At 51.2% G+C, this 17,502-nt stretch overlaps 1 protein-coding gene across 1 annotated transcript in view; it reads left to right on the top strand.

Moving 5' to 3' along the window:
* The window catches only part of PRKCE (protein kinase C epsilon), a 169,511-nt gene that overhangs the window by 132,594 nt on the left and 19,415 nt on the right, over positions 1-17,502 (top strand). Inside the window, exons 7-9 of the mRNA XM_028496538.1 lie at positions 2,043-2,181; positions 7,493-7,681; positions 11,498-11,644. Of these exons, the coding sequence (XP_028352339.1) occupies positions 2,043-2,181; positions 7,493-7,681; positions 11,498-11,644 (475 nt within the window). The remainder of the gene's footprint in view (positions 1-2,042; positions 2,182-7,492; positions 7,682-11,497; positions 11,645-17,502) is intronic.

The following is a 17,502-nucleotide window of genomic DNA, read 5'->3' as shown; positions in this document are numbered from 1 at the left end:
GAAGGTAGGGGAGTGTAGTACACAGAGGCAGCGGTGCCAGCCTTCAGAGCCAGGGACCTGAGTTCAGGTCACGGTCCCACCAGCACCCTGTCACCTTACAGAAGTCACTTGCCCTCTTCCAGTCTCCCTGTGCTTGTTGCTGCCACCGTCGTGCAGAGTGTGCTCTTCCTCACTCTCAGGGTTGTTCAGAATACGAATGTGGTTTGTAGACCACCAGGTGCTTTCCGCAGGTTGTGGTTACTATTAGCGTGGGTGTTGCCATGGTGATCATGGTGGGCACGGGTAGGTCTTGGAAAGGCAACTCTATAGACTGGAGAGCGTGTAAGGGGCCCTAACTCAGCAGGGCCGTGGGTCAGCCTCTCAACCACTCAAACGTTTGCAGGACACCCTGCTCCCTCTCAGTTTCCTTGTGAAGGAAGTGGGTGTTAGGGTATTAAAGACCGGCTACTTTCACACACCTCATCACAGTAACCCTTCACGCCAGCACGTGGGGTTACAGACCAGCAAGATGACTGCACCAGGACCACACCCCAGGAGTGATTGCAACCCAGGCCGCCTGCACCCGAATCATGTTCCCCTCCCTGCTCCCCTACCCCAGCCAGAGCGGAGCCTTGACCACGCACGGTGGCCAGGGTGGGGACTCGGGGAGCCCTGGTCCCAAGGGCTCGGGCGCACTCTTCTTTCTGTAGCTCCCAAGCATTTGCTTAGAGCAGCACATTTTATGTGCTTTCTCTTTTCTCAAGAAGTCCCAGCTGTATGAGGAAATGGGGCCACGGGTGCAAGACAGGCTGGCCTTAGAGTGTTTCCTGCCCCACCTTTGCACTCAGGCCTGGATTCCTGACGGTGGCCGGAGTTCAAGTCCAGACGCCAGCAGGCTTGTGAGAAAGGCCCCTCTTGCTCTGTGTGCCTGGGAGTCGGCCTTCTTTGCAAGATCCCCCCACCCCAGAGTGACTGCTGAGAGAGACCCAGGGTGAGGACCTCCATCTAGTTCTTTATATGGGACAGGTCTGGAATTTGCAGACTTGGTAGGGGAATTCTTATCCAGAACCCTAGATTCTATACGAGATCTTAGGGGAAACCCAAACTGTAAAATAGGCCATATGGAAGCTGCGCTGGCTGAGGCCTGAGAACCACCCAGCTCTATGGGGCCTGGTTATTGCAACCAATGGGCCTTCCTTCCTGCACCCAGACCCTTCCCCTGCTTGGCCTGCTTGCCCCTAAGAGACTGATCTTGCAAATGCGTCGTGCACACTTGGGCAGGCTGGGGCTTCAGTTACCCTCAGCCCCTCAGCGTGAATTTCAGACCCCTCTTCCTGGCGTTCTGGGATCTTCGTGTTTGGTTTCAACATGTCTGTCTTGCCTCACCATTTACTGGGACTCAGTCCTCCGGTCTCTTCACTGCCTTTTGCATGTACTGTGTTGGCCTTCCCCTCCCTCCCACCTTTTCTCTTCATGCTCTGTCCAAACCTTACCACCTAGCCAAGCTTCTCTTGAGAGTCAGTTTCCTGGGAGTCCTCCCTGCCTACACCAGCCATCAATGGTCTCCCCCCCACCCCAAAAAACACAACAGCTCACATAGTCAGTGTCCTGTAAAGTAGCACCTGGTTCTTCTGTGGTTTATCTGCTTCATTGGTGCCAATATGTGTCAGTCTTGTCCTACCACCTGATCCCCGTGATTAACTGATAAAGGGAGGGGCATAAGTTCCTTCTTTCTCTCTTATCAAGATCTGAGTAATATGAATTTCAGCATATAGTAGGGCTTCAATAAATAGCTGCCAACTTCTTTAAACCAAAGTAGTGTTGAGACATTCCTGAGGTTACAGAAGCTCCTCCCTCAGACTGGAATGAATGGGGGGCACTTTGGGGGGTTGGCCATTGTGGGCAAGAGCCCTGGCCTGGGGTTGGTTGTTGGCAGATCAAGCCTCCTTGAAGACTTTCCTTTCTGTAGCAGATTTCCCTGAGATGTGCGTACCTCTCCACCTCAAAAAGGTCATATTGGGATGAGTGAAGCATTAACCATGTGGTTCTGGCCCATCTGATAGGGATTTGAAACTGGACAACATCCTTCTGGATGCAGAAGGTCATTGCAAGCTGGCCGACTTCGGAATGTGCAAGGAAGGGATTCTGAACGGTGTGACCACCACCACATTCTGCGGAACTCCTGACTACATTGCCCCCGAGGTAAGACCACGGACAAAGGGCCACCTCCTCCTGTTGCCAGGGCTGAGGCCTGAGTCCATCCGCATATGCCAGGGTCATCTAGCGGTGCTGGGGAAGGCTCTGGAAAACCAGAATGGATTCCGGGGAGGAGGGAGAAAAGGAAAGGTGAAAGGCTTGCTGATTTCTCCATGAGGAAGTGGTGGTGATGGGGAGATAATGGTGAACTGAGGGTAACAGGCCATTCCCCAAAGCTGGCCAGGCCCTCCCTGAGCATCCTCTCATCCCAGTCCAGAACTACCAGCGAAACTAGGACCAAGAGACGTTTGTTGACTTGTATGATTGCTTTTATTTTTTAATAACCAGAATAAAGGAGAGCCATTGATAAAGGCAGTGATTAGCTTTATCAGCTATAATTTGCCTACAGTGAAACCAATTGCCATTTCTAGTGCAGCAGTGATTCCGCATAGCAGGCACACAAGATTGAGCAGGAAGAGGAGAGTGCCTGGGCCTCATTTTAATAGAGATCAGAGATGTTCATGGTGAGCCTTGCCAATAGGTTGCCTTTCATGGGAGTTGCTTGGGTATTTTGTTCATCATAAAGTATTTGCTTCCCTTCAGTTTCTGCGGGTCGGTCTAGCCTAGACTAAGAGATACCTAGTGTGGTATGATTCAGATTTAAGACACAGTCTGTCATAAATACTGAATAAAAATGGTCCTGAGTGTTCTGACACATGTGAGATGAGAAGGAAGTACCAATCCCCTTTAAGCATTGTCCATGGTGGGTAGCGGTTAGCACAGCCAGATTTCATTTCCTTCCAGTGGGCTTTGTTTGAGCACCTGCTAGACACAAAGCGATGTGGGGATGAAGAATTGACTAAGAGCCTGGTGGCTCTCCTAAAATGACTTTGTGTCTAAAGAGAGTGACAGATAAGTAAACAATGAATTAAGCAGAATAAATAGGTACACAACACAAGATGGTAACCTCAGGGATCGGGGGGTGTTTTTTAGAGCACCTGGTGGATGAATTGAGTTGTAGAGAATCTGCAGGATTTCCTTTGGTGGTATGGAGTGGGGAGCATTCCTGAAAACAGCAGGAAGGACTGGAGTGGGCGTGGGGCAGGCAAGGAGGCTCAGTATCCCTGGGCTCTGAATCCTTTAAGGCAGGGCTGTGCTTCTAATCTGGGTACTCCCAAGCTCCGGCACACTAGTCAGTCTTTTAGTAATGGTTTGTTGAATGAATAAATGAATGAGAACTCGAGATACTCCAACATGAGCAACGACCAGGGGATGAGAACATTCTCGGCCATTTTTAGAAAGGAAGATAGTGTGGCTAGAACAGAGGATTTCTTAGTGCTCTTAGTAATGAACAAGATTAAGAAAAAGAACCAAGGAAAGTGGCCTTTATTCTGTAGGATCTGTGGACCCACTGAGGGTTTCCCAGTAGAAGGAGGGTCATCATCAGACCTGTCCCAGAAAGAAGACAGGTAACAGCAGTGTAGATCAGAAGCCAGAGGGTCAGGGAAGGATGGTTGAGAGTCTTTCCACAGCCCAGATAAGACACGGGGAGGCCTGAGGAGGGTCATAGAGTAAGGATGGTGGTAATAGGTAAATTCTCACTGGAACCTCCATCTTCTAAAAGATCTGAAGAATAGAGATTTCAGTCTGTCTCTACTAGTATGTTCTCTTAGCAGGGACACTAGGAATTTAACCTCCAAGGAGAAATCATTGAAAGCAAGAGCTCTCGATTGAGACTTGCTTTTTCTACCACTTTCCTCATTCACTCTATCATCAGAATGCTTGGTTCTAGGCCCTCTGTGAATAGATGCCAGAGTCAGAGGGTTGACAGCCCAGTGTACTAGTCAAGGACCCAGCCCAAGATAAACATTCACTTTATGATGATCAAAACACCCACACAACTTTCACAAAAGGCAATCCATTGGTGAAACTCACAATGAATAACTCTGGTCTGTGTTTAGAGTGGGCCCTAGACATTCTTCCTTCCCATTCTACACTTGTGCCAACGCTGCAGCATCGCCACTCCATGCAAAATGAAATCCCTGGTCTTACTGTAGGCAAATTACAGCTGATAAGGGTATCGCTCCCTTTATCAAAGGGTCACTGGGAAGATTAAATGAAATTATGCCGCTAAAGCATTTAGCACAGTGCCTGGCCCACAGTAAGTGCTGGGTCAGTGGTGGCTCCGTCACAGTCATCATGGTCGTTGGGTTGTGCAGTGGGGTGGGAAAAGCACAGTCCTGAGAGTTGAGATTCCAGGCCAGACTTAACCACTAATGCCCCCATGTGATCTTGACCAAGTGGCAAAATGTTTTTGACCCTCAGGTTCCTCATCTTTCAAATGGGAAAATAATTCCTGCCCTACCCACCTCATCAAGCTATTTTGAGAATCTAATGAGATTAGAGCATGGAAATGCTTCAGAAAGCATAAGCCTGTATTCAGATAGGAGGGGTTGTGAGACACCTGGCTAACCCCGAAACCAGAGACACGTTCTGAGGCATTAGCTCTGCCCTGGGGCTTCTCTTCCCACGGTGTGCCCTTGGCTGACCTCCATGGCACCCCCTCTCCTTTCTCCATGCCCAGCCCCCGCTCCCCATCAAATGGCGGCCAGCCCTGGGTAGTACCTGGCATCATCAGGCCCAATGCCTGCTCTTCTACCCCAGCTCTGACCCATCAAGGGGTTGGCTGCTGCACCAGGTGCCCTCCCATGGCATGTGAAGCCTTGCCCTTCTCACCAGCTCCATCCGTGACAAGGCGATTAGGAAACAGATAATTAGGGCCAAGCCTAAGGGGAATTTTAGAAAAGATGCCACCCCAAATAGGAAGGCTCTGGAGGGGCCTGAGGAAGGGTGGGCAGGGCTGCTCTGTGGTTTCCCCAGCGCCATCCTGTCTGAGCACACACAGGGCCACCTGGAGGCCACCTCCCCACCACACCGAGGAGGCACAGAACCCAGCTGTGCCACTCCCCAAGGCTGCGGGGGCGGGGGGGGGGGCTTCCTTAGCACCTAGGCCCTCAGAGCCCAGGAGAGAAGGGGGCATGCCCAGGAAGATACACACGGTGGGCACACCTGGCAGCCAGTCTCCCTGAGTGTTGGAACTGGGCTGGTCACAGGGGTAGATTCAGAAAAATGTAGAGCCCCTACCCTCTGGTGGCTTATGGATGGCCTGGGGAGACAGCGGACCATGAAAAGAGTAGCTTAACTGCTGGTAGTATGTGGAAAGTGTCTGCCAGATCTTAGGGCAAGGGTCTTAGGGTGTCAGAGGAGAGGAGGAAAGCTGGAGAAATCCAGGAAAGCTTTCTGGAGGAGATGGGTGATAACCATGACCTTGAAGGTGGTACCACGGTGAGCCAGGCTGGGCCGCTGGGTCTTTCAAGGTTGAGGGAGTCTTGGGCTTTGGCTTTCCCTTTGCCTTTGGAACAGAGCAGAGTTACTGGCTCCTCAGTGGAGCCTGTAGCTCTGACCTTACAGATACCCTGTGTTGACCACTGGGCCGAGACCAAAGGTCCTAACCAAGCAGCTTTACCAGCCCCAAATAATTTAAAGTTGGCTGCATTTGCTCACATTCCTTTTCATTCTAAATTCTGAGGAGTCCTAAAATGTGCGTGTTTTACTGTTTTCAAAATGCTTCTACCCATCTTTTGATTTAATCCCAAGCAATCTACAACCTCTAGAAGGGCATTTTGAGTAGACCCCAGACAGTCTAGATACTTGGGTTCAGCCTCCTCTTCCATCTTGGAATCTGAGAACTGAGCTGGAGCCTTGTTCTGTAACAAGTTACCTGCCTGGGGTGTCCTGCAAGCTGGAATGGCCTTTGCCTATTTTGGGGGGAGTCCTCAAAATACACCCCCCTTGGGTACATGCACTCCAGCCGTGCTTCTCCACAGCCTTCACCTTTTGGAGTTCTTTATAGAATGACAGCGCTGAGAGCAGCCAGAGATGTCCTCCCACCCACCTGCCTGTCTCTGGGCAGTACCATGCCTAGTCCTGCTCTGACTGAGCATTATTTCTGCTCTGAGCCAAACACACACCAGTGACCTGCTACATTCTATATAAACGTGGAGACCAAACCTTATAGAAGAAAAACTGGATTTAGTAGCACCTTCTAATTAGATAGAGCTTTGTATTTTGCAGTAGGTTTTCAGAATCTTCCACTTTAATTAATCTTGTGAGGTTAAGCTGAGAATCTGAGCCTCATCTGATAAATGCGGAAGTCAAGTGACTGGCTTGAGATCACCCAGAAATCTAATGCCAAACTTGGAGTGAAACTGGATACAACCTGGTTGATCTTCCATCTCCTTCCAGCACATGACCAGTGCTGAAGAAAAATTGGGATGGGGCAGTTACTTGCTTTTCAAAAAGTTCTGCAGCCTCTTGACTCAGAGTAGAATTCCTCTTGTGCACTGACATTCTGATTCTGTTTGTAAAACTGCAGTCCTTACACACCGTTCTGCAGGAAGCCGATGGTGTTGAGTATCCAGCATCATGTCATACGTGCATGTAACCCAAGTGACTTTGACTCCACACACTTGGTCAGAGGGAGAAAAGAGAGAGAGGCAGAGAACGTAGATAAGAAAAATAGCCACCGTCAAAGATAAAATGCACCAGACAACCAAGGAGAGGATTTGATTCGAGCTCTTGGAATAGGGAGAATGTTTATGGAACGCCTCAAATAAGAAGAAGGGGGTCTGGGGCGTTATAGAAGCAAGAAAACAAGGATTCATCAGCGAGCCGTAGGAAAGTCATGGGTCTTTTCTCAGAATATGCAAGAGCATAGTGGTCCTTTATGATTAGAACACAAATGGGTGGAGAGATTTATTAACTCTAGTTTCTTTTCCAAGAGCACAGGCCTCCGTAAATTCAGCATTGTCACCATTTAAAGAGGGCTAAAATTCTGCTCACCCTTCCACTCAATGAGCCGTGCCCTGGGCTGAGCGTGCAATGGGAGACCCCAATTTGCTGCACGCACTCATTCACCCCAATTTTAGTGTCAAAAATTTGCACAGCTTTTTACATGGCCCTCAGTTCAAGTCAGGAACTTCATCTGGTGCTCAGGCAAAGAAGCAGCAATTTGTTCCCCCCGGAAGACAGACTGTGGGTATTGGTTTTTGAAAGCTGGCCCCCAACATGGTGCCTCCCAAACTCAATTTTCACTCAACTTGCCGATTTAGAACCTAATTTTATGTAAGGCAGCTCCGCCCTACAGAGGAGCAAGCTGGAAATAGAGACGCGCGTCTTCCCACAGGCGCTTGTGGCGCAGGTGTAGCCACAGAGGGCAGCCTTCGGTGGACCCTGACGTTGCCCGTCTCCCAAACAGATCCTGCAGGAGTTGGAGTATGGCCCCTCGGTGGACTGGTGGGCCCTGGGGGTGCTGATGTACGAGATGATGGCTGGTCAGCCCCCCTTCGAGGCCGACAATGAGGACGATCTGTTTGAGTCCATCCTCCATGATGACGTGCTCTACCCGGTCTGGCTCAGCAAGGAGGCCGTCAGCATCCTGAAAGCTGTGAGTCACTGGCCCTCACCCACTTTCTGCTCCCCTGGCTTTCCCACCTCTCTCTCTCCCCGCCCACTCCTCCTTTCTCTCTCTCTCTCTCTCTCTCTCTCTCTCTCTCTCTCTCTCTCTCTCTCTGTCCCACGTCTGCTCACTGCTGAGTCACCGTTGGGAGCTCAGGCCCACTGCACCCGCTCCTGCCAGAAATGGGGTCTGGGACAAATTACTCTTCTTGTGGGAAAGGGACACCATGTCTGTGTTTCCCGAGGAAGGCTCCATGCACCTGGGTCCTCCAGTGCTGTAGAGGGGGCAGAGCCAGCCCCTGCTGCACTGGGGTCACCCCTGCCGCTCGCACTCTGGGGGCTGGACCCTCCTTCCTTACCTGCCACCCATGGCCCGTCTTCCTCCGGGGCCTGCAGTGGGGGAGGGAAGGGGGAGGCATTGTGCACCTGTGTCCACGACAGCATCGCTGATCAAAAAAGACGCGTCCACTCAAGATCCCTGTGGCCACGCTGGATTCAGATGTAATAGAGAGACTGTCCCCCCACCCCGCCAACAAATAGTCCCTCACAGGTGACAATGCTTAGTACTTGCTCAGCACACCCGTTGCTGCATTGTAAGACACTTGTACTGTGGCAAGTAAGTGAACTTACCTGTCCCCCTTGGAATGCTGGGGGAGCTGAGGTGCACGGAAGGTAAGCAGACCAGCTTACCTGGGAAGGGTCACCCCGCTGGGCTGAGGCCATGACAGCCCAGGAATCTTGACTTCCGGTCCTGGCTCCTTTCGTCCATCAGAATGCCCCAAAGTTCAGAGTCGGCGTGCCTCAGTCACAGAATTTGCCATATCCAAATACTCGCTCTACCATGATTTCGTTTTCTTGTTTTTCCAATCAAGTCCCCAAATCTACCTAATTATATGTATTCTATAAAGAAATGTTATATAACTATCATAAATGGAAAGAGTATCACTTGTCATAATTAATTAACATGAATTATCCCATGAAAATGGTAAAAATGACCTAAAATCATTTCGCAGGTATCTGGCAGGGGACATGTATCGTATTTTGGAAAATGCCACAGCAGAACATGTTGCTTCTTTCTGCAGTTCATTTTTTCCTTCCTCTTCCCTTCTTTCCCTCACCTCATTTCTTTCCTCCCTTCTGCATCTATTTCTCTTTCCCTCCCTCCCTCCCATTCACTGATTCAATGAACGACCGACCGTTTGTTGAGTGTTTCCAGTGTGCGGGGCATTGTGCTAGATGCTGAGTAAGCACTGGTGAGTGTAACAGCTGTCATCCCCGCCCCGTGGAGCTTGTGATCCAGTGGGAGAAGGTGGGCAATAAATAAAAAACACATCCATATGTGGTCACAATTGGGATAAGAGCAGTGAAGGAAGCAAACAGATTATGCTCATTCACTCATTCATTTATTCAACACGTATTTATTGGGCATCTAGGATGTGCCAGACACTATACCAGGTGCTGGCTAAGGAAAAAGCTGTAGCACCCCAGCAGAGCTGGTCACTCACCCCGGGCCCTGAACACCAGCCTGACACACTTTCCTGTGAGCCCCCTGCTGGCACCCCAGGTGGACCCTTTCATTATGGATGACCTAGAGCAATGGTCTTCAACTAGGGATGATTTTGTCCCCCATCATTCCCCAGAGACATTTGGCAACGTCTGGAGATGTTTTTAGTTGTCACAACTTGGAGGGGAGGGGTGCTATTGGCATCTAGGAGGTAAAGCCCAGGGGTGCTGCTAAACATCCTGCACTGCACGGGACAACCCCCAAACAAAGACGTATCCAGTCCAAAATGTCATTAGCACAGAGGTTGAGAAACTTTGACCTACAGAGATTCAGAAGAGGTCGTGCCTGTGTCAGCTGGTTGGTGAGGGTGAAGTCTCTGGGAAAAGAGAATAGCCTCTGGCTCGGGGTCAGCTTCCTGAGACGCTAAAACCTGTATGTTTATCCGTAGCCCTGATACTTCCCCTCCCAGAAGTGGGAGGACAGGAAGAGATGAGGAAGCAAGGAGAAGTCTTCTACTCCCTTGGCCTTGGAACACTTCACTTCCTCACATTGTCACCTGATTCTAGGGCCAGGCCAGGTTTTCTGTGACTCTGGCCACTGATTTGTGTCTCTGAGGGCTGCTGCCTACATGCAGAACTCTCCAGAAGGCCATTTGCACCAGAGTTATGCAGTGCACAACCTGTGCAACAGTAAGTGGCAGTCCTGCTGCCTCCCTTCCTCAGCACTGTGCCCTGAGGCCCAGCCTTCAACCCGCTGTTCACTCATCTCAATGTACTGAGTGCACAGTGGGAGCCAGGCACTGAGCCAGATGCTGGGAAGATAGAACTGATTCCCATATCCTAGAGCTCACCAAGGAGAAGAGATGTTTAGACAAATTATAATTTAAATAAACGAGAAGCATGGTGTCTTAGATGTCCACAGAGTGAACCTGGGGAGGCTTCACAGAGGAGGCAGCATTTTGACTGGTTCTTAGAGGATAGTTAGGGGCTAGAGAGGGGCCTTGGACCAGGCAAGTAAAGGATGCAGAAGGCGAGCGAGAAAGACTGGCTACAGACTGAGTAGTTTGTGTGTGCCAAACTAAGGGGTATGGACTTTATCCTGTGGGCGATAGGAATCAGGGGTGTGTAAGCAGGGGTGACCTCTGCCAGCTGTTCGGTTAGAAGGATGAAGTGTGTTGGCACCATTCCTAACCCCTCACTCTCTCGTCCATGGCTCCCCTGCCTTTCAGGGGTGCCAGGCAGGAGGCAGGAGGAGGCTCCTACTGCCCAGGAGAACCTCCCTTGCTGATGAAGCCTAAAATGCTATCATTATAGATTTATCCCTTTGGATTATAATTTTTCTTCTTAGGTTCCTTTGTTTAAATCTAAACTTTCAGCCTTCACCCCATGAAATATAATACTCAGTCTCTGACACACCTGCACACACACACCCCTACCTTTATTCTGGGTGGCTATCAGAAATACTTCCACCTACCAGCACTGATTTGTTTCAAGGTTATGTTATTATACATCTGCTCAGTGAAATTAACATTTGCCATCAGGACTGACTCATTTAACAGGAATAATCATTTCACCTGGGTATGTGAGGTCACAAGACACCAGCCAGAAAGTACAGAACACATCAATGTGTTTTCTACAGACAAGCATTGAGAAGCAGTAAGCCTTTCTTTTTCTTGTTTTTTATCTGTTAATCTATGTGGGGTTTTGTGCTAGAGATTACAAAGTCAAATTTTTTTTAAAAGTAGGAGGGCCTAGGTCCAGGAAAAGGAAAGAGGAGGAGGTGCCTTTGATAATTGACCTTAACATGAATATCTGGTCCTCTTTCCTTCCCTCAAAAAGGACTGCTGACCTCTCAGTATGAGTTTATCAGACCTCAGTCTCCCTGATGAGAAGACTTGAGAATCTGAGGGGGAATCAGAGGGTTAGAAAGAGTCTGAGTTCCTAATCCTGACTCGATACCTTGCTGGCTGTTTGACCTTGGCCAAGTTAATTAACTTCTCTGTGCCTCAACTACCTCACTTATAAAGTAGGGATCATGCATGATAGTACCTCAGAGGGTCACGCTGGATGAAATGAATCAGTGCGTGTGTATGTAATACTATGTGTAGAACAGTGGCTGGCGCACAGTAAGTTCTGTGTAAGAATTAAAGAGCACCCTGAGGGGCAGAGCCCCCGAAAATGTAGAAGATGGGCTTGGGAGGTGATGCTAAAGATACCGCCTTGGCTGAGTTCCATCTTCCCCTCACAGCCTGTGCCTGGCGGGCCTTTGTCACTGATTCCGTCTCTCTCCTCATCCCCGCAGTTCATGACCAAGAACCCTCACAAGCGCCTGGGCTGTGTGGCGGCACAGAACGGCGAGGATGCCATCAAGCAGCACCCGTTCTTCAAGGAGATCGACTGGCTGCTCCTGGAGCAGAAGAAGATCAAGCCGCCCTTCAAACCTCGAATTGTAAGTAGGCCCTGAGCTCGCTCCACGGCGCGGGCGGGCCTGGTTCCCACGCGCAGAGATGGGGGTCTGGGCACATTTTACGGCCAAGATGACAAGGGCAGGAGGTCACCAAGAGGCCCCCTAAAAGAGAGTCTCCTTGGCCCTGGGAGTTTACTGTCGAAAACACATAACCGATAGCGGTAACCAAGGTGATGATTTATATGGGACACAGAAGAACCTTTTGTACTTTAATCAAATTTTATTTATCTTGATCAAAAATTATAGATGATACTGGTTTTCCATGTGTGGTAGCAATATAAGGTTTCCTTATAGATAAGCTTTTTTTTAAATGAGTCAATTTAAAGAAAAATATTAAGTAACTAATTGTCGCAGTCATTCTGTGGAGCGAGCACAGAGCGTGAAGCTGAGGCTCAGAGATGGCCATTTGAGGAAGACTGTTCCCCGGGCTGCCCATGGGTGCTGGCTCTATAAGATGCTGTTTCTTTAGGCCACACCTCTGCCCTCTCTGATCCGCTCTCCCTTCTGCCTTCTCCCCAGCCTCAGCACACACTCCTTCCAGGTTCTTGGGCCTGTTTTGTGCTCATGCCAGTCGGAGGAGGGTGCCGTAAAGGGTGTTTGAAGCTCAGAGGTTGGAAAAAGGAATAGGCCTGTCGATTCCGGGCTTAACTCAGAGACCGTGTCGTGGCCGTGACCTTCTGCTGGAAGGGGGGAGGGTCGGCGGTGCTCTCCTTAAAATTAGAGAGAGAGAGAGTGGGTGTGGGTGTGCATGCGTGTGCATGTGTGTGTTTGTGTGTGAGGGGGGAAGTTCTTCGCTCTGTTGGCTCCTAGCCCAAGGAGGCAGTCATTTAGACTGAAACTTTGGGTAGCCAACTGGGTAGCGTCCTGGGGGCGAGGGAGGGTGTGTAACATAAGAAGTTACAGGGAAGAGCCCCAGAGTCATGGGGCTGGGGTCTCGGGCAGGGAAGACCTGAGATTATCCAGTCGGCCCTCAGTCACCCCACATTCTGTCAGAGGACCCCTTCTTCCTCACTTCCAAGTACAGAAAAGACCCTCCTGTGCTTTGGGAATCATCAGAGAGGAAATCTACTGTGTTCCAAGACGTTTTCTGGGGGGCAGTGGTTGAGAGTGTGGTGCTTCTCAGAAATGTTTCATGTCGGGGGTAACTCGCAGCTGAAGGGTGTGGTCTGGGCCTCAGCCAGATGAGAGCATGGCAGGTGAACGGTCCCTGGACACTCAGTCCTGTCTCCATTCCTCGTTTGCTTCCTTCTTGGGTTTTTATGATTTTCACTGGCTGGCACACAGCCTGGAGCAGGCTAAATTCAGGTTTACCTTCTTTCTCTGTTAGCATCACCCACAGTTCTGGGGCCTGTCGTGCCAAAAGCCCGTGCTGTGGGCTCGGGACACGGCTCACCGTGTGTGCCAGCCTGCCTGAAGGCCGCCCCACCCCATCCCAAGGGTCTCTGAAGGTGGCCTTTAAGGACAAGGTGAGCTGACAAGGTTCCCCAGACAGAGTGAGGGGAAGCAAGAGACCAGAGGCCAGGCAGAGGGGGAGAAACTAAAGGCTCAGATCTGAGCGTGAAATGTTATTTTAGGTTCAATCGAACTTAATCAACCCAGAGAAAATTGAGAAGTAGAACTGAGTAAGGAATCCAGGCCCAGCAAACAGGAACCTGGGACGAGAGCAGGGACCAGTCGGCCAGTGCAGGTCTGTAAAGTGACTTGGACTCCAGTCTAGACACCAGCTCAACAAAAGGACTGGACGCTAGCTTTGTGCGGGGAGCGGGGGACTGGAAGAGCAGCTTTCTCCCGGGGATGCAGCCTGGAGGGGACAAGTACCAGGGAAGCATCAGCAAAGTGTGTGAAGAGAAGAGGGGGCCTGGGTGGGGCAGAGGCAGACAGGGAGTCTTTGCCAAGAGGCCACAGGGAAGCAAGGAATTCGGGAAGCTCTTTGTGATAAAAGGCGCATGGAAGCTCTAAAGGATGGATTCACAGAGAAGGGTCTCTCACTGGGGTAGAATAGTGGCAGATCATCACTCAGATCCAGTGGAGGTGATTCCTCTGAGATGGCCAAAGACCCGAGTAGCTCTGGTCTCCAGGAGCTCTTCCCAAAGCCCTAGCCATGCCGGGGGGCTCCTCAGTGGGGCTTCCACCCTCCAGTCTGAACTCTGAGCCCAGTGAAAATGCAGACCTGAGCGGAGTGACACTTGGAGCAGTCCCTGGCTTCCCTGGAGAAAGGGGAGGGCAGGAAGGACAAGTGTGAGATTTCTGTGGACCTGCAGGGTGGGCAAGGAACCAGACAGAGGGAGGGGGAGGGATGAAGCGTGAACCCGGAGCCGAGCAGGTGACCCAGTCCGTTACCATCGAGCTGCCCCTGGCCAGAGGTGCAGGTGCTCCTGCGGTCAGGGGGTGACGGCCCCCCAGGAGCCAGCAGTAGAAGCCCATCCTGTGGGTCGGGTGGGACTGCCTCTCTACCTAGAGCCCAAGGGCCCTGTGTTTCCCTTCCCAGGGCCTCTCGAGGGTCCCCAGCCTGGGACCAGAGGGCAAGACTCTGCTTGCTTCCTTCGCGAGGGGCTCAAGTAGGCTTCCAGGGGCCGTCCAGGAGCTCCCACCAAGTTCAAAACTGTCTTAGCGTTCCTAAAGACTGAGTTCATCATTGCCTTGGAAATCATCCTCTGTGCCTGTTCCTACTCACCCCCCACAGACCTCCAGAGTCATCCTCAACACTGTTGGGGGTCAGGGGAGAGGGCCTTTATTTGGTTGGTTTGAATTCAGTTTGGAGGAGAGAATTAGAACATCCAAAGGAAGGGTAAGAAGGGAAACTTTGTGTGTATGTGTGTGTACAAGAGGTGTTTCTGGTCACATTTGGAGCTGAGTAATGTTGATCCTTACTGAGTTCTCGGCTATAGGTCATTCAAGGAGTATTCAGGTTATTTAGATCTCTGATCACAACTATATCCTTGGGACTAGAGATTTCTCTCCAGAGAAATACTAAAATCGGAAAAGAAAAGAATAGTCTTCATCTCGTTAGCAGGTTGGAAAGGTGTCCCAAATCTGTCCCTTAAATGAAAACTCGTTTCTGAAAAATGTTCATGGCACCACCCTGAGTCATATGTGGGCTTGTGTACAACAGAAACAGATTTTAAGTTGAATTAAAGCCCACTGCAGTGGCGGACAGACTGTGTTTCTCATCTCTAAAAGCCCTGTAAGGCCAATGTGAAAACTCACACGGGCGTTTATAAGCCATCACCCCCTCTAACCATCTCAGGACTCACCGCGGGGGTGTGGGACCTGCCTGGCTCAGATGCCAGTGGTGAGCACGGCTCTGTGCTCCAAAAGCAGGGTCAGCCTCACCCCCAGACAGAACAGATGGGCACACACAAGAGGTCATTGGAGAGACACTGGGAAGCTGAGGTATGTCTCCACAGAAGTCATCTTCTGTTCATGGGGCAGGGAGTTCCAACACAGGACAGGCTTCCCGTGGGCTTCAGGTATCACATAACTTGAGGACACATCAGATGCCTTCGGAGGAGAGCAGCAGAAGAAAGGTTTTTTCGGAGGGAGGAAAGAAAACTGGTTGGGAGCCTGACATTGGGAACAAGTGGCCAAGATGGTGGGTCACAAGCAGCCAGGGATGGTGTGAGTTTCTTAGATCTTAGGAACAGACTCCGAGTTAAAGGAAAGCCACTGTGAGAAGGAAGGGGACAAGTCTATGAGCAAGCATCTCCAGCCATGCACCTTGGTGGCGGCCTGGAGAAGACACTGGGCATGAGTTTTAGCAGCAAGGAAAGCAATGCACAGCCTCCCCTATCTCATCGGGCTGAAGATCCCCGGGGCGTTCGGTTGAGGTCCTGGGGCTCGTGAGGGAACTCCAGGACTCCTCTTGCTCCCTACACATGCCCCGCTGATGTCACACCAGGATACCACTAGTCCCCAGGATCCTGCTGAATAGCTACTCTCCACTCCTCAGCTGGCCCTACCGAATCTGAACACCCTGGGGGGCATCCTACCCGTCTGATTCAGGAAGGAGTTGGTTTTGTCTGGCTGTGGGGAGACTGGGTGAGATCATGTCATCCAGTCTAGGAGTTATGAAGAGACAAGACATAGTGGCCTATTTTCCACAGCTCCTCCTGACCGTCCCCACTCCCCCGCACAGACGGAGCCCCTCCACAGCTGGTGGGCACAGCAAGCCTGCACTCTGCCCAGGTTGGCTCAGCTAGAGGCTGGGGTCCATGGATCACCCCCACAGGGGCTGAGGATATGGCAGGAGAACAGCTCCCAGGCCTGGTTTCCATCCCCTCTGCAGGAAGCCTCGCCCCTCTAAAGATATCACCCAGGAGACTGTCCAGATTCGTAGCTGGAATTTGGCCTCTGGGCAGGTTCCATCCCATACTTCAATTGGCTGCTGTCCCCTCCAGGCCTTTGCCTTCTTGAGATGTTTGCTGAGCTGAGATTTCTGCTCCCTGTCGCCTGAGCCTCCGTATCTAACCACTGCCCTGACTCGCCAGCTGTCAGTATTCCACTGGGTTTCCTGCCTTCAGCTTTTCATCCCTTTGCACTAACCCCACCCCAGCACATTTTTCGGTGGCTTTTGCTTCTGCGTGGAGATTTCCTTCTCCTCTTTCCTCCCAGCTATCTTATCTTGTATATTCTCCCTCCTCCACTTTCCTTTTTACGCTCCTCCTGTCCACCCTTTATCCACCCACATACTCGACTAATGTTGCGCAAGCAATGTGCCATCAACACCAAACCAGAGACTTGGTGCCATCATGCACTCAAATCAGTTTTCTGGGGGTGGCTTGCTTCAGAGCAAGGGCATACAGCAGTGGACAGGTGGGGGAATAGAAAAGCCAGTGAGGCTGGATCCATGGCCTTTGATGCTGGAAAAAGTCGCCAAGCATGGAATTCACTGGTCTATCCCACTGGGGATTTGGTTCCAAAATGGCGGCATCATTTGCTGCCATTAAAAGTAGCCCATTTAGCTTTTGTGTTGCCATTGGGCTTGCCTTCCTTGGGGGCTGTAGGGGAGAGAAGTGATGTGTTTGGTGTGGTTGAAGGGCATCATCCAACCTTGTAGATCTTGGAGGTATTTTGCTCACTCCTAGGTAGCTTCTCTCCTGCACACACCTCCCCCATCCCAAACGCATTAGGCTCTGAGATTATGGCTCCTGGGGCTTCGGCGCTGGAATGGGGGGAAAGCCAGCAGAGGAGGGAGAGGTCTGCCTCCCCAGCAGCCTAGGTGTCCTCAGTGAAAGCCAAAGATAATGAGGGAAATGCCAGCCAAGTAAACTTCTCTTTGTGTACGTGTTCTCTCTTTTCAAGTTTGCTTCAGTGTGAATGTCCCTCTTTAAGGTAAGGCCTCCAGAGTGGGGAGTCTTTCCAGGTAGGTGAGCCCTCAGGCCGGGTGACATGGAGGCCCCTTTCAACCTCATGATCTGTTCCATCCAGCCATCCACACTGCATGGCGGGACCCCCAAGGGAGGCCTTTCCTGCATGCTCCTGCATGACTGGGCTGTGCTGAGAGAAAACTGGGAAGTGGGCCTGAGACCCTCACACCCTCACCAACTCAGCGGCCGGAGGAGGAGCCCTGCTGAACAGGCAGCCCCTTCCCCTAAAGCCAGCCCACTGGCCCAGGGACCTCCTGAAAGCGTGAACCATGAAGACAGAGCCCCGGGGACCATGAGAGGCTGTCCTCATCTTCCACCTGGCAGAGCAGGAATGGGGCCCACTCGGTCCCTGCAGACATGTGAGGACATCCCGCTGGCCTGTGTCCGTGCCAGAGTGAGAGCCCTTAGCCTCCGAGAGGCCGCAGGGTCCCACCAAGAGCCAGGATGCTTGCCTGGGGCTGGAGGGCATGGGAA

Source organism: Physeter macrocephalus, chromosome 12, assembly GCF_002837175.3.
Source record: "Physeter macrocephalus isolate SW-GA chromosome 12, ASM283717v5, whole genome shotgun sequence".
Classification (NCBI taxonomy): Eukaryota; Metazoa; Chordata; class Mammalia; order Artiodactyla; family Physeteridae; genus Physeter; species Physeter macrocephalus.
The sequence above is the reverse complement of the archived record's forward strand: the minus strand, read 5'-3'. Positions and strand labels throughout refer to the sequence as shown.